Raw genomic sequence first — 14,072 nt, forward strand, 5'->3', positions numbered from 1 at the left:
TCTGTGTCACATAAGAACATAAGAGAAGCCCTGTTGGATCAGGCCAGTGGCCCTTCCAGTCCAACACACTGTGTCACATAACAACATAAGAGAAGCCCTGTTGGATCAGGCCAGTGGCCCATTCAGTCAGGAAGGGAGGAGGGAGGGAGGGAAGGAAGGGAGGGAAGGAAGGAAGGAAGAAAGGAAGAAAGGAAGGAAGGGAGGAGGGAGGGAGGGAAGGGAGGGAGGGAGGAAAGGAAGAAAGGAAGGAAAGGAGGAGGGAGGGAAGGGAGGGAGGGAAGGAAGGAAGGAAGGAAGGGAGGAGGGAGGGAGGGAAGGAAGGAAGGGAGGGAAGGGAGGGAAGGAAGGAAGGAAGGAAGGAAGGAAGGAAGGAAGGAAGGAAGGAAGGAAGGAAGGAAGGAAGGGAGGGAGGAGGGAGGGAGGGAAGGAAGGGAGGGAAGGAAGGGAGGGAGGAGGGAGGGAAGGAAGGGAGGGAAGGGAGGGAAGGAAGGAAGGAAGGAAGGAAGGAAGGGGGGAGGGAGGGAGGGAAGGAAGGAAGGAAGGAAGGAAGGAAGGAAGGAAGGAAGGAAGGAAGGAAGGGAGGAGGGAGGGAGGGAAGGAAGGAAGAAAGGAAGGAAGGAGGGAGGGAGGAAGGAGGGAAGGAGGGAGGGAAGGAAAAAAGGAAGGCCAGCCGCCCCCCCTCCGCCAGCCCCCCCGCCAGCCGCCCCCCCCCCCCGCTTTTGGCTTACCTTGATCCAGGGCGGTGGCGGCCTCTCCTCCGGGCTGCTGGCGGGGCTGGCGGCGGCTGCGGAGGCCGGGAAGGCGGCGGAGAGGCCGGCGCTGGTCTCTGGAGGGCCTCCAGGGACCAGCGCTGGCCTCTCCGCGGCCTCCGCTGGCCTCTGGAGGCCCTCCAGGGACCAGCGGCGGCCTCTCCGCTTTCGGCGCTGGCCTCTGGAGGCCTCCAGGGACCAGCGCCGGCCTCTCCGTGGCCTCCGCGGGCCTCTGGAGGCCCTCCAGGGACCCGCAGGGGCCTCTCCACTGCCGGCGCTGGCCTCTGGAGGCCTCCAGGGACCAGCGCTGGCCTCTCTGCGGCCTCCGCAGCCTCTGGAGGGCCTCCAGGGACCCACGGGGGCCTCTCCACTGCCGGCACTGGCCTCTGGAGGCCTCCAGGGACCAGCGCCGGCTGCTCCGCAGCCTCTCCGCGGCCTCCGCTGGTCGCTGCGGGCCCTACAGAGTCTCTGGAAGGCCTCCCGGGACCAGCGCCGGCTGCTCCACGGCCTCTCCGTGGCCTCCGCTGGTCGCTGGAAGCCCTCCAGAGTCTCTGGAGGGCTTCCAGCGACCAGCGGAGGCCGTGGAGAGGCTTCCGCCACCGCCGCCGGGCCCGCGGCCCACCGCCTCCGGGGCTGGCTAAACCGGGACCTCTAAATGGTCCCGGTATAGCCAGCCCGGGAGACAGGAATAGGGGGCCAGAACCGGGACATTCCCGGGCGCCCGGGACGGTCTGGCCACCCTTACTGTCTAATGATTCATAGGCTCTTCAGTATTGCTGCATATTAATCGCACTACTAGCATGCATTTGAGTAGAGAATCAGTGTGAAGTTGCTATGTTGTCATGTACAAAGTCTTCTGGGATTGCAGGAAAGGACTTCAAGAGACTAATTGCAATGTGATGCTGGAAGGCCGAAAGAACCTGCATGTTTCCAGAGTCTCGTTTAAATTTGGTCATCAGAAGTTAGATATGCAACATTAGCATCCCAGAGATCTGCAGCCTGGCTGAGTGTTGCAGTGCTGATGCTGGACACATAGCTACACAGCAGCCTTGTCTAAACAAGCTATTAGGCACATACAAACTCTCATGGCTAAGTACTTTTGTCCCACTAGTACCATGTTGGGATTAGGCCTTCTTTAATGGCTAAAAAAAAAGTTGTATGAGGTCTTGCATCTGCTGTAATATTTTACATGAGTGGGTTTTAGTGTCATTGCATCCTCTTGGTTGTAACTTTGAGATCTTGCTCATTTAAACGGCATTGTTAAGCTGCGCGTTGCCAGAGGCTGAGCACATTTCAGAGAGTTCTGAGAGAGAGCAGAGAAGCTCTGAGATAGAGCAGAGAATAACTGATATAAGGGTGAGCAGCTGGGGAAGTTGCTGAAAATTTCTGAGTTTGTGCGACTGCTGAAATTTCTGAGTTTGTGGTTGCTGGGGAACTTCTGTTTGTTTTGTTTGAGTGGGCTGATGGTGAAGGTGATTGAAGGTGATTTTTGCTGATTGATTAGGAGTGGCTGTGTTCTTCACCCTCTTTGCATTATTAAGCTGAGCCTTGCCAGAGGCGTGAGCCGAAGGGCGAGAGCTAAAGGGCTCTTGGCCTGTGGCTTTTAGCCTGGTGGCTGTGTATGAATCAGGAACCCAGATCCCTAATTTCCTTGTGCTCCCAATAAAGTAAGTTGACTCTCCAGAAGGGGAGCCACATAAACAAACAGGATTTAAAGGGGATTGTATATATAAATTTTTAAAAAGCTATCATGAAGGTAGAATGCCAGCAGGGGGTGGGGGCTTTCCAATGTTTTGCACTGAGTGTCACATGTATGACTATCTGCCCATAAGACAGAAGTCTTGGGGTGTGTGCTCAATGCAAGGATCTCCTGGTCCTCAGGGAACGAGTTCGTACCCTTGAGGCCGAGGTGACTGACCAGGAGAAGCAGAGACAGTCAGTTAGACACTTGAGGAAGACTCTCGGGGGCGTACTAGATGACCCCCGCTCTGAACGTGGCAGCCCCATTATTGCCAGGGAGCACGAGGGTCGAGAGGGAACAGGCACCGTGCTGAGGATAAGGGGAATGTGCCCTCAGAAGGGACCTCTTCTTCAGTTGGTGAGTGGGAATCCTTTCAAGCCAAGGAACCATCCCTGGGCAGGGAGAGAGGAGGGGTCTTGGTAGCTGGTGATTCGATCCTTAGGCAAGTAGACAGCTGGGTGGCAAAACCGTTTACTGACCGTATAGTGACTTGCCTGCCTGGTTCGAAGGTAGCGGACATTATGTGTGTAATAGATAGGCTGATAGACAGTGCTGGGGAGGAGCCAGTGGTCGTGGTGCATGTTGGCACCAACGATGTGGGGAAATGCAGTCGTGAGGTCCTGGAAGAAAAATTTAGGCTGCTAGGCGGGAGACTTAAGGCCAGGACCTCCAAGGTAGCCTTCTCATAAGTGCTACCTGTTCCATGTGCAGGGCAGGAGAGACAGGAACAAATTAGAAGCCTCAATGTGTGGATGAGACGATGGTGGAAGGAGGAAGGGTTTAAGTTTGTTAGGCTTTCTGGAACAAGCGGGAGCTGTACAAAAGAGACGGTCTCCACTTGTCCCCAGATGGAACCAGGCTGCTGGCGCTTAAAATTAAAAAGGTGGCAGAGCAGTTTTTAAACTAAATCTTGGGGGAAAGCCGACAGGAAATGAAATGCCTTTGGTTCGGGAGGACTCATCTCAAGGAGATGAAGGGTTAGCTGTTACTTTTCTACCGGGTAATGGATCAGAGTTGTCCACTGAGATGGTGACAAACAGTATGGACTGTCTGCCAAAGTCTCGAGGCAGCAGGAGGAAGGTTGTGGGCCTAGCTTGCCTGGGAAATTATAGATGTTTGTATGCAAATGCTAGAAGTATTTGAAGTAAAATTGGTGAGTTGGAATGTTTAGTGTTGGGAGAAAACATAGACATTGTGGGAATTTCAGAAACTTGGTGGAATGAGGAGAATCAATGGGACACGGTGATTCCTGAATATGTTATATCAGAAGGATAGGGAGGGAAGGGTTGGAGGTGGGGTGGCTCTGTATGTCAGAGAGGGTATACGGTCCAGTAAGACTGAGGTCAGAGAATTAGATTCCCTTCTAGAAATGCTTTGGGTTGAAATAGAGGGCTCAAAAGGAAATTTAACTATGGGAGTTTCTTATTGCCCACCAAATCAAAAGATAGAGGATGATTATAATATGATGGAAGGATTAAAGATAGTGGCTAATCGTAAAAACTGTGTCGTAATAGGTGATTTTAACTACCCGCAGATTGATTGGGTCAATATGTGTTCTGGTCAAGAGAAAGATGCTCTCAATGACTGTGCTATGGAGCAGATGGTCTCAGAACCTACCAGGGGTGGGGCAATCTTGGATTTGGTCCTAAGTAATGCCCAAGACTTGGTGAGAGATGTAAAAGTGATCGCACCGCTTGGGAGCAGTGACCACAACGTTATTGATTTCACCATTTGTATAAATAGAGAGTTGCCCCACAAGACCAGCACAACCACATTTAACTTTAAAAGAGGTAAATTCTCTGAGATGAGGAGGCATGTGAAGAGGAAACTGAAAGGAAAGGTAAATACAGTCCAAACCCTTGGGGAAGCTTGGAGGCTATTTAAAACTACAATCCTAGAAGCTCAGATAAAATATATACCACAAGTTAGGAAAGGCACAAACAGGTATAAGAAAAGGCCTGCATGGTTAACAAACAAAGTAATGGAAGCTGTAAAAGGTAAGAAGGACTCCTTTAAGCGGTGGAAAGCTAGTCCAAGTGAGATTAATAAAAGGGAACACAGGCTGTTGCAAATCAAATGCAAGACTGTGATCAGGCAGGCAAAAAGGGACTATGAGGAGCATATTTCAAGAAACATAAAGACCAACAATAAAAATTTCTTCAAATATATTAGATGCAGAAAACCAGCCAGGGAGGCAGTGGGGCCCTTGGATGACCAAGGGGTCAAAGGATTACTGAAGGAGGATAGGGAAATGGCTGAGAAGCTGAATGCATTTTTCCCCTCCATCTTCACTGTGGAAGATGAGAAGTGTTTGCCCGCTCCAGAACCACTAATTTTGGAAGGGGTGTTGAAAGACCTGAGTCAGATTGAGGTGTCAAGAGAGGAGGTCCAACAACTGATAGCCGAATTAAAAACTAATAAGTCACCAGCTCCGGATTGCATACATACAAGAGTTCTGAAAGAACTAAAAGTTGAACTTGTGGATCTTCTGACAAAAATATGTAATCTTTCATTGATATCTGCCTCCATTCCTGAGGACTGGAAGGTAGCAAATGTCACCCCCATCTTTAAAAAGGGTTCCAGAGGAGATCCAGGAAATTACAGGCCAGTCAGTCTGACTTCAATACCGGGAAAGTTGGTAGAAACCATTATCAAGGACAGAATGAGTAGGCACATTGATGAACATGAGTTATTGAGGAAGACTCAGCATGGGTTCTGTAAGGGAAGATCTTGCCTCACTAACCTGTTACATTTCTTTGAGGGGGTGAACAAACATGTGGACAAAGGAGACCCAATATATGTTGTTTACCTTGACTTCCAGAAAGCTTTTGATAAAGTTTCTCATCAAAGGCTCCTTAGTAAGCTCGAGAGTCATGGAGTATAAGGACAGGTCCTCTTGTGTATCAAAAACTGGCTAATTAATAGGAAGCAGAGAGCAAATATAAATGGGCAGAGAGGATTGTGAGGCACTCCAAAGGGATCTGCTGAGGCTGGGTGAGTGGGCATCAACGTGGCAGATGAGGTTCAATGTGGCCAAGTGCAAAGTAATGCACATTGGGGCCAAGAATCCCAGCTACAAATACAAGTTGATGGGGTGTGAACTGGCAGAGACTGAGCAAGAGAGAGATCTTGGGGTCGTGGTAGCTAACTCACTGAAAATGTCAAGACAGTGTGCGATTGCAATAAAAAAGGCCAACGCCATGATGGAAATTATTAGGAAGGGAATTGAAAACAAATCAGCCAGTATCATAATGCCCCTGTATAAATCGATGGTGCGGTCTCATTTGGAATACTGTCTGCAATTCTGGTCACCGCACCTCAAAAAGGATATTATAGCATTGGAGAAAGTCCAGAAAAGGGCAACTAGAATGATTAAAGAATTGGAACACTTTCCCTATGAAGAAAGGTTAAAACGCTTGGGCTCTTTAGCTTGGAGAAACGTTGACTGCGGGGTGACATGATAGAGGTTTACAAGATAATGCATGGGATGGAGAAAGCAGAGAAAGAAGTACTTTTCTCCCTTTCTCACAATACAAGAACTCGTGGGCATTCAATGAAATTGCTAAGCAGTCAGGTTAAAATGGATAAAAGGAAGTACTTCTTCACCCAAAGGGTGATTAACATGTGGAATTCACTGCCACAGGAGGTGGTGGCGGCTACAAGCATAGACAGCTTCAAGAGGGGGGTTAGATAAAAATATGGAGCAGAGATTCATCAGTGGCTATTAGCCACAGTGTGTGTGTGTGTGTGTGTGTGTGTGTATGTGTATATATATATATATATATATATATATATATATATGTATGTATACAATTTTTTGCCACTGTGTGACACAGAATGTTGGACTGGATGGGCCATTGGCCTGATCCAACATGGCTTCTCTTATGTTCTTATGTTAAATCTTGCTGATCTGACATTGCAGAAATGTGCAATTATTTGAGGGATTGGCTGGGGGGAAGGTGACAGAAACTCAAAGAATGCCTTTAAACCCCAAGTGTTACCACCAACAGACACAGAGAAAGTGGGAAGTCTGTTTGTTGACCAAAACAGAAGAAAGTCCACCACACCGGATAACCTGCAGTGCAGCCCCAGAGTAACATAGCAAAATACTTTGGTAATGTTAGCAGACTGCTCATTCAGTTTCCTAATAAATAAAAGCTACTGTTATCCAACACAGTGTTTATTCTAAATCAAGAAATGCTAGAATGAGTTGCTACTAGCCACGGTGACTAAAAAGAATCAGAAGCAGTAACCTCTGAATACCAGTGCCGGGTGGCAACATCAGGAGGTATGCCCTTGGCCTTTATGCCCATGGTGGGCCACTGTGTGAGGCAGGATGCTGCACTAGATGGACTGCTGGTCTGATCCACCAGGGTTCTTTTTATGTTCTTATAAGTAAAACAAGCCATAAATAATAGTAAAATGAAAATGAAGCTTAATCCCAACAAGATGGAAATGCTGTTGGTGGGCGGAAGATCGAGTTGGGATTTAAGGTATCACCCATTCCAGATGGTGTTGAAGGAACTGTAATCTGGGGGTGCTCTTGGACCCAAGCCTACTGCTGGATAAGCAGGTAGCAACCATGGCCAAAAGTGCCTTTCCCCAGCTTCAACTGATTAGCCAGCTGCAGCCCTATGGTGCATGCCCTGGTTACATATAGATTAGATTACTGAAATGCACTCAGGGGAGCACTGCCCTTGAAGTGTGTTCAGAAACTTCAGTTCTTGCTGTACCTGTATCTTTATAAATAAAGCAAATATTTAACTGCCGTAAGTTTTCAATGAGCTCTCCTTCAAAGAGAACCAACCCACATAATGCTGCCCTGAAACATCTTGTCATTCAGAGAAGTAAGGAGTGTAGAACAACATCATAAATTGTTTTTACTATATTAATTTTTCAGATACTCATTTGGAAAGAAGGAGCTTCAAGAGCCTATTATTATAATCAGCAATCTTTTTGAAGGGAATTACCAAATTGAGGCAACTATGGAAAATATTAGAAGGGATGATGTGGGGGGGGGGGTTTTGGGGGGGAGGAGTGGAATTGGGATATTGGAACTTCTAAAATTGCTGCTCTCACCAAAAAGACCTGATTGCTGTCCCCAACTGTTAAGGCGAGGTAAGACTTAAGTTATAGGAAGATCCTATCCTGCTTTTATTTTAATTCTCATTTATGCCTTCCCAAAATATTTTTCCAAGGCAGCCTTCAACAAAATTTAAAATGCTATAAAATCATAGTATGAACAAACAGTAAAATTAATTAAGCAGGATAAAGCAGTACAATAGTGCCTAATAAAATGACAGAAATTTAACCGCAGAAGGCATACAGAAAGCTATGCTTGTTTAAGGTGTATAAAGAGTACTGTATGCTCTCACATATGGAACTTTACCAGAAATTGGGCAAAAATGTATAACTGGTTCGGAAGCCTGAGAATTCCTACTTGAAAAGAATTCGAGATGTTAGGACTGTGGATTTCAATACACATCACTTACAGTTCAAACCTAAACAGAGTTACACTCTTTGAAGCACAGCTCTGCTTAGGATAGCATTGTTAATTGTGTGCTTGATCATTTCAGAAGAGAAGTAACATTTTCCAAGGACCACCACTGCTTTCCACTTTACATCATCTCATTCTTTAAAGTGAGGAATGGGGTGGGGGGGAAGTGCCAGTGGGAGATCACTGGCTTCATTAGCATACAACATTTAGACAGCAATCGTAAGCAGCTCTACTCAGAAGTAAGCCCATATTTCTTCAAAAGGGCTTAGACACAAAAACATAATCCTAGGATTGCAGCCATGGTTTTGTCCTAAATAAGGCTTATGAAAATGAGGTGTCTTAAAATGGCTATTAGGGATCTTTAAAAGAATGTACACAAGAAAGCCCAGTTAAATATTACTGTTGTGTTGTTAGCATGCATGTCAATGAATTCCTTTAAGGTTTTTTTTTAATCTCCCCATCTTCATTTTATGTTAGGAATAAAAATCAATTGGTAACAAAATAAACTGGGGTCACAATTCAATAATGATTCTATGGAGGCTTTTTATATAATGAAACTTTCCAAAAGAATTCACAATAATGGGTCTTGTAAGACGGATGACCCCAATTCTCTTGGAGGTGAGCCCTAAGATTGTGTGTGTGTGTGCTGGCCCAAAATATTTGACTACAATCTTAAAGGGGAAAAAAACATAGGGTGCAATCAGATAGGCATTTTGGCCAATCATAGCCACCCCCAGGATTTAATGGACATGATCATACATGCATATCTGGCCCCACAGCCCACTTGTCTGTACCTCATGTTGTGATGGCTTCCAAACAGATTTAATAGACACCAGCAAATTCCCAGTGGCAAAGTCATTGAGGCGCTTCCATGATGGGTTTCTAGCCATGTGATTGGCCCAGACACACCATGGAAAAACAGGAATGGTGTGATTGCTCCACTCTGTGCATTTCTGGAGCCATAGTCAATGGTTATAGTCCCTTGCCAATGTCATGGGATCTGGCCAGCCATGTAGCTACCATCTGATTGCCACAGCGCATCTCAATCTCAAGTGGCTTTTTAAAAGCCTACAGACTGTCCCAGCAACTTGCCGGTCTGATCACAGCCATAGTTAAAATCAGCACACACTGGTTGTTGTTGCTGTTTGGTGTTCCCTGGTTCTCCCTGTTCAAGAATACAGCACTGTTTCTTCTCTCTGCTCCTTAACTATCCAATTCCTGAATGTTCAAAAATATCATACTAAGTTATGCCTGCACAGAAATGCTGCTTTAACATTTCAGATAGGTTTTGGTGGTGCACAGTTAAACCTTTATGTAATAAAAAACACCTTACCCCTGTCACTGTCATAGAGATATGCAAATTTGGTCCATTGGTAATACTCAATCAAACTCAGAAGTGCTCCCTTGAGGTCAGGCCTCATCTGGATGACGAATGGGTGCGTTCCATCTGTTGGAAAACTTGGTGTTATGAAGGAGACGTGAAGGGTTCCACAAAATGAAGTTATAGTATTTACAGACTTCTTGTCATAAAATCCAAATATAGCAAAAACTCCTCTTGAAAACTGAGAACAAACTGGAAGGAGGGGAGGGAGAGAGAGAGAAAGAGAGAGAGAGAGAGAGAGAGAGAGAGGAGAAAAGAAAACACTTTAGAAATGGCCATAAATTTCAATTTTTTTTCTTTAAACATATAAATCTCTGGCATATAAACTTGTGTATGTGAAAGACATAGACTAAGAATAATTTCATCTACAAACCTAACACATTAAAAGAATTTATCTCCAGTAGTGCTGTTGTTTTACTGTATTTTCCAGCATTATGACAGTTTTACATCAATATTGTAGTATTATGATTCAGCAACAAATACACTGTTTTTTGTTGGATTTTTTGTCAGTAGTCAGTCTTTGTTTTATCCAAGAGGAAGATGACTCTGAATACAAGATGATCACTTTAAAAACAGTTATATAGAACACAAGTTGAATCCTGCTGGCTCATAACACACATTAGCCAACCACTTGCCCTGGATGGATAACAGTAGGGCATAGAGCCAACTCCTTTGCCTGACATTACAAGCACTGTGTTTACTACCTCTGAAAATGGAAAGTTGCTTTGCTCACCATAGCTAGTAGCCAGCAATGGATGTATCCTCTATGAATCCTTATTATCTTCTTTTAAAACCATCTACCTGTATATTTGTAGCCATCCCTTCCCCACTGACAATGAATTCCACAATTTAATTACCAATTGAGTAAAGAAGTATTTTCTTTTGTCTGTCCTGTATCTATTGCCCATCAGCTTCAGTCTAAAAGCAACAATAAAATAATTAATTCCAAATTGCCCCCCTACCCAAAAAAAAAGATGACTGTCAAAAGCCCCAGCGAACAGGCAGGCCTTACAGCATGTTCTGAATGATCTCCAAGGAGGGAGGGAGCCCCCCCTCACCTATTTGGGTCTCCCATTCTCCCATTCAAAAGAGCCAGAGCCACGATGGAAAAGGCTTGGTTCTTATTGAAGCCAGATGGGTCATCCTAAGTGGTGGGAAATACCGGAAATAAATCAATGTTTTGTTATTTCTTGGCACATTCTAAATTATGCCCTGGATCCCTCAGACAGTTTTGTTGTAAATAAACAAAGTAAAAGATGTGTCATCTGGCACTTTATTATACAGAATGTTCAATTAACTGGTATCAGACAGAGGTCAAATTCCTCTTTCTCAACTGCCCTGTATCTTTGGGTCTGAATGCATGCCCACTCCAACCTTTTCAGCTAGCTAGATCTCCCAGAATTACAGCTCATTTTCAGTCTACAGATATCAGTTTCCTAGAGGAAATGGATGCTTCAGAGGGTGGATTCTATGGCATGGTACCCAACTGAGGTTCCTGCCCACCCCAGGCTCCATCTCCAAATCTCCAGGAGTTCCCCAACCTGGGTCTGGCCATCCTATCCCTCCATCCATTGCTGATGGGTGGCGGACCTGGCAGTCCTAGCTTAATACTTCCAGCTATTTCTGGGCTTCTGACAGCCAGCACTGCCAGCTGATGAGATGCTTGGATGCCATCAAGCTGTTGGGAACCAGCTCTGCTAGAAGGGTTCCAGGTAGCTGTCTGCTGCATAGGATGACTCCATAGTATGAGAGAAGCCAGGTGTCTGGGCTGTCACCATGGCTTTGCCAGCAGGGTGCAGTTTGATTGCTGCAGATTCCTCTGCACGGGTGGAAGAGAGGAGCAGTAAGCTTGAATATTCAGTATGCTCAGTCAGCCAGCAATCCACATTCCCCATGAGTGCTGGTAAACAAAGTGTTTACTTTAGTTCTTAATGAAACAGATAAGTCTTCCTTTGCTTGTGATGTTCTCTCAACACAACAAGCCATTCCCATACTGTGCACTCAGCACTACCACCTTGAATGCTGCACCAAAACAATAGCTGTATTGCATGTACATGGTAGGATGGTGGTAATTGGGGTACAAATCTGATCAAGTGGTTTGTAAGTCCAGTTCTAGAATACCCAAAATAGGTAAAATAGGTAAAATATTGGTCTGTTTCTTTTCACTTCACTCAGCTAAGTACTGAGCCTAAAGTTGCCAATCCCCAGTTGGGGGCAGGGGACACCCAGGTTTGGAGGTCTTCCCCCCACTTCAGAAATTTCTGCTGGACACTCCATTATACCCTATGGAGGCCAGTTCCCATAGGATATAATGGAGAAACAATCCACGGGTATCTGGGGTGACTGTTTTCAGCATAGCATCTGGTTCCTCTCCTCAAAACACCTCCCAAGTTTCAAAAAGATTGGACCAAGGGGTCCAATTCAATGAGCCCCAAAAGAAGGTACCCCTAAACTTCATTCTTTCCAAATGGAGAGAAGGCATTTAAAAGGCATGTGGTCCCTTTAAATGTGATGGCCAGAACTCCCTTTGGTGTTCAATCTTGCTTGTCACACCCTTGCTCCTGGCTCCACCCCCGAAGTCCCCAGTTATTTCTTGAGTTAGAGCTGATAACCCTAACTGAGCTTTCCTCCAGTACAAAAGACTTCCTGCGGAGGTGGCTTTGTACTTAGCTGAGTGAAGTAGCAGGATAAAACCCTTTTTTAAAGGCAGAAAGGAAATTGAACTATATTTTTGTAACACAACTTCATCAAGGGCATTTGAAATGTGAAAACTCATTTAATATTCTTTATCCTACTGAATCTAGCTTACCCTTGAGAGTTATTTTTGTTAATTCTTGAGGATCTGGAAAAATATAGCACATTTTCCTATGCCCCTTGCCTATACTTTTTTATAACACATTTCCAAATAAAACATTGTTATCTTCATATTTGTTTTTAATGGTTAAATCCACTTTCAAATACTGAGAAGGATTCTATCCAAAATTAAACTCCTTTAACTTCCACTCGTTTCAAAAGAAAGCACCGCGTCCTCACTCCCAATAACCAGGTGTAGCATCTGCTGTATAGAAGAAGAGTAAGTTTTTATACCCTGCTTTCCTCTACCTTAAAGAGTCTCAGAGTGACTTACAATCACCCTTCCCTTCCTCTCCCCACAACAAGCACCTTATGAGGCAGGTGGGGCTGAGAGAGTTCTGAGAGAACTGTGACTGGCCCAAGGTCACCCAGCTGCCTTTATGTGCAGGAGTGGGGAATCAAGCCTGATGCTCCAGATTAGAATTCACAATGCCATGCTAGAAAGGAAAGTTAAGTGTGCAATATTATTTGCACTTGTTGGGCAGATATTCCTTGGATACTATTTCTGCTTCTCCTACTCTCGGACTAGCTCAGGCATTGATGGCATCATGGGCTAGGGGTACCAACTCTGGGATGGGAAATTTATAGAAATTTGAGGGTGGACCCTGTGGAGGCTACAGTTTGGGGAGAGGAGGGACCTCAGCAGGATATAAAGTCATAGAGTCCACTCCCCAACATAGCAGTTTTCTTCCTGAGTAAGTGATCTCTGTCTGGAGATCAGTTGTAATCTTGAGAGATCTCCAGCTGCCACCTGGAAGTTAGCAATGCTGTCATGTGTCCTCAGGTATTACTAATTATCACAGACTAAAGTTCTTCAAGCTACAAAGAGAAAGTGGGGATAAAGTATGGATCTGATACACGTTCCACTCAGTCACACTTCCATTCCACTCACTTGAGACTAACTAAAACACATAACACAGTTTTGCCTTTCCTCCATTATTTTCTTAAGTCAAAGCAGCATGCAGGCAGGCCTCATCCAAAGAAGAATTAGCAGAGTCAGTCTGCTTTACTCTCCCTTGCTAGCCATTTCCAGCTCAAAATCAGCCTCCCATGTTTTGTTTCCCAGAGATGAAAAGGCTTGGGGAACATGATTTTGATCTATAAAACGACAGTGAGGAAAGAGTTAAGCATTGTCTCTTGGTTGGTTCCAGAGACTTACTCCATTCAAGCTCACAAATTGCACAGCTAGTTAAAGAGACCTTAAGAAAGTGACCTTTATTGGAATCAAGAACCTCTTCTCTCTCTTTCAGCTGCTTTTCAGTTACTGGTGAATAGAAGCTGCACAAGTGTCACTTTATAAGCTTGGATAGCTATGGTAACCAACTTTTAATTGGTGCATGGAAGTAAAGGCAGCTGTAAGAGTGACTCAACAGCATTGCATCCCTGCTGAGCTTTCTCCGTCCTCAGCTTTCACCATCCCCAGGTATCTCCAAAAATTTCCCAAACTGGAACTGACAACCCAAAGGATTGCCTATATGGCAGGGATGGCCAGCCGTAGGTCTCCACATGTTTTTGCCTACACTGGCCATGCTGGCTGGGGCTGATGGGAGTTGTAGGCAAAAAACATCTGGAGAGCTACCGTTGGCCACCCCTGCTATATGACCTTCATAAGAAACACCACCTGACTTATAATTGGCTTCATCACCTTTAGAGGAATCAGCAACAGCCTTACCTCATTAGTACTGTGACTGCATCACACCCTATATGTTGTCCCTGATCAGTACGGATCACAGAACATGGAAAATGTGACCAGTGACCATAGAAGAAACAGTAAGGAGGGGAGTAACTGTGAACAATAGCAAATATCTACTAAAACAATAGAATTAAGGGCTTTTCAAAGAGGGAGGATTT

The 14,072-nt window shown here is 45.3% G+C and overlaps 1 protein-coding gene across 5 annotated transcripts in view; it reads right to left on the reverse strand.

The window, feature by feature from the left end:
• The window catches only part of GRIA2 (glutamate ionotropic receptor AMPA type subunit 2), a 123,667-nt gene that overhangs the window by 44,186 nt on the left and 65,409 nt on the right, over window positions 1–14,072 (reverse strand). For all 5 annotated transcript variants that reach the window (XR_009555794.1, XM_060246600.1, XM_060246598.1 and 2 more), the window contains exon 3: window positions 9,321–9,560. Coding sequence is in view for 4 of the 5 variants with exons in the window: in XM_060246600.1 (XP_060102583.1) it covers window positions 9,321–9,560 (240 nt within the window). In the remaining variant the exon portion in view is untranslated. The remainder of the gene's footprint in view (window positions 1–9,320; window positions 9,561–14,072) is intronic.

The sequence above is a fragment of the Heteronotia binoei genome, chromosome 9 (genome assembly GCF_032191835.1).
Source record: "Heteronotia binoei isolate CCM8104 ecotype False Entrance Well chromosome 9, APGP_CSIRO_Hbin_v1, whole genome shotgun sequence".
Taxonomy (NCBI): domain Eukaryota; kingdom Metazoa; phylum Chordata; class Lepidosauria; order Squamata; family Gekkonidae; genus Heteronotia; species Heteronotia binoei.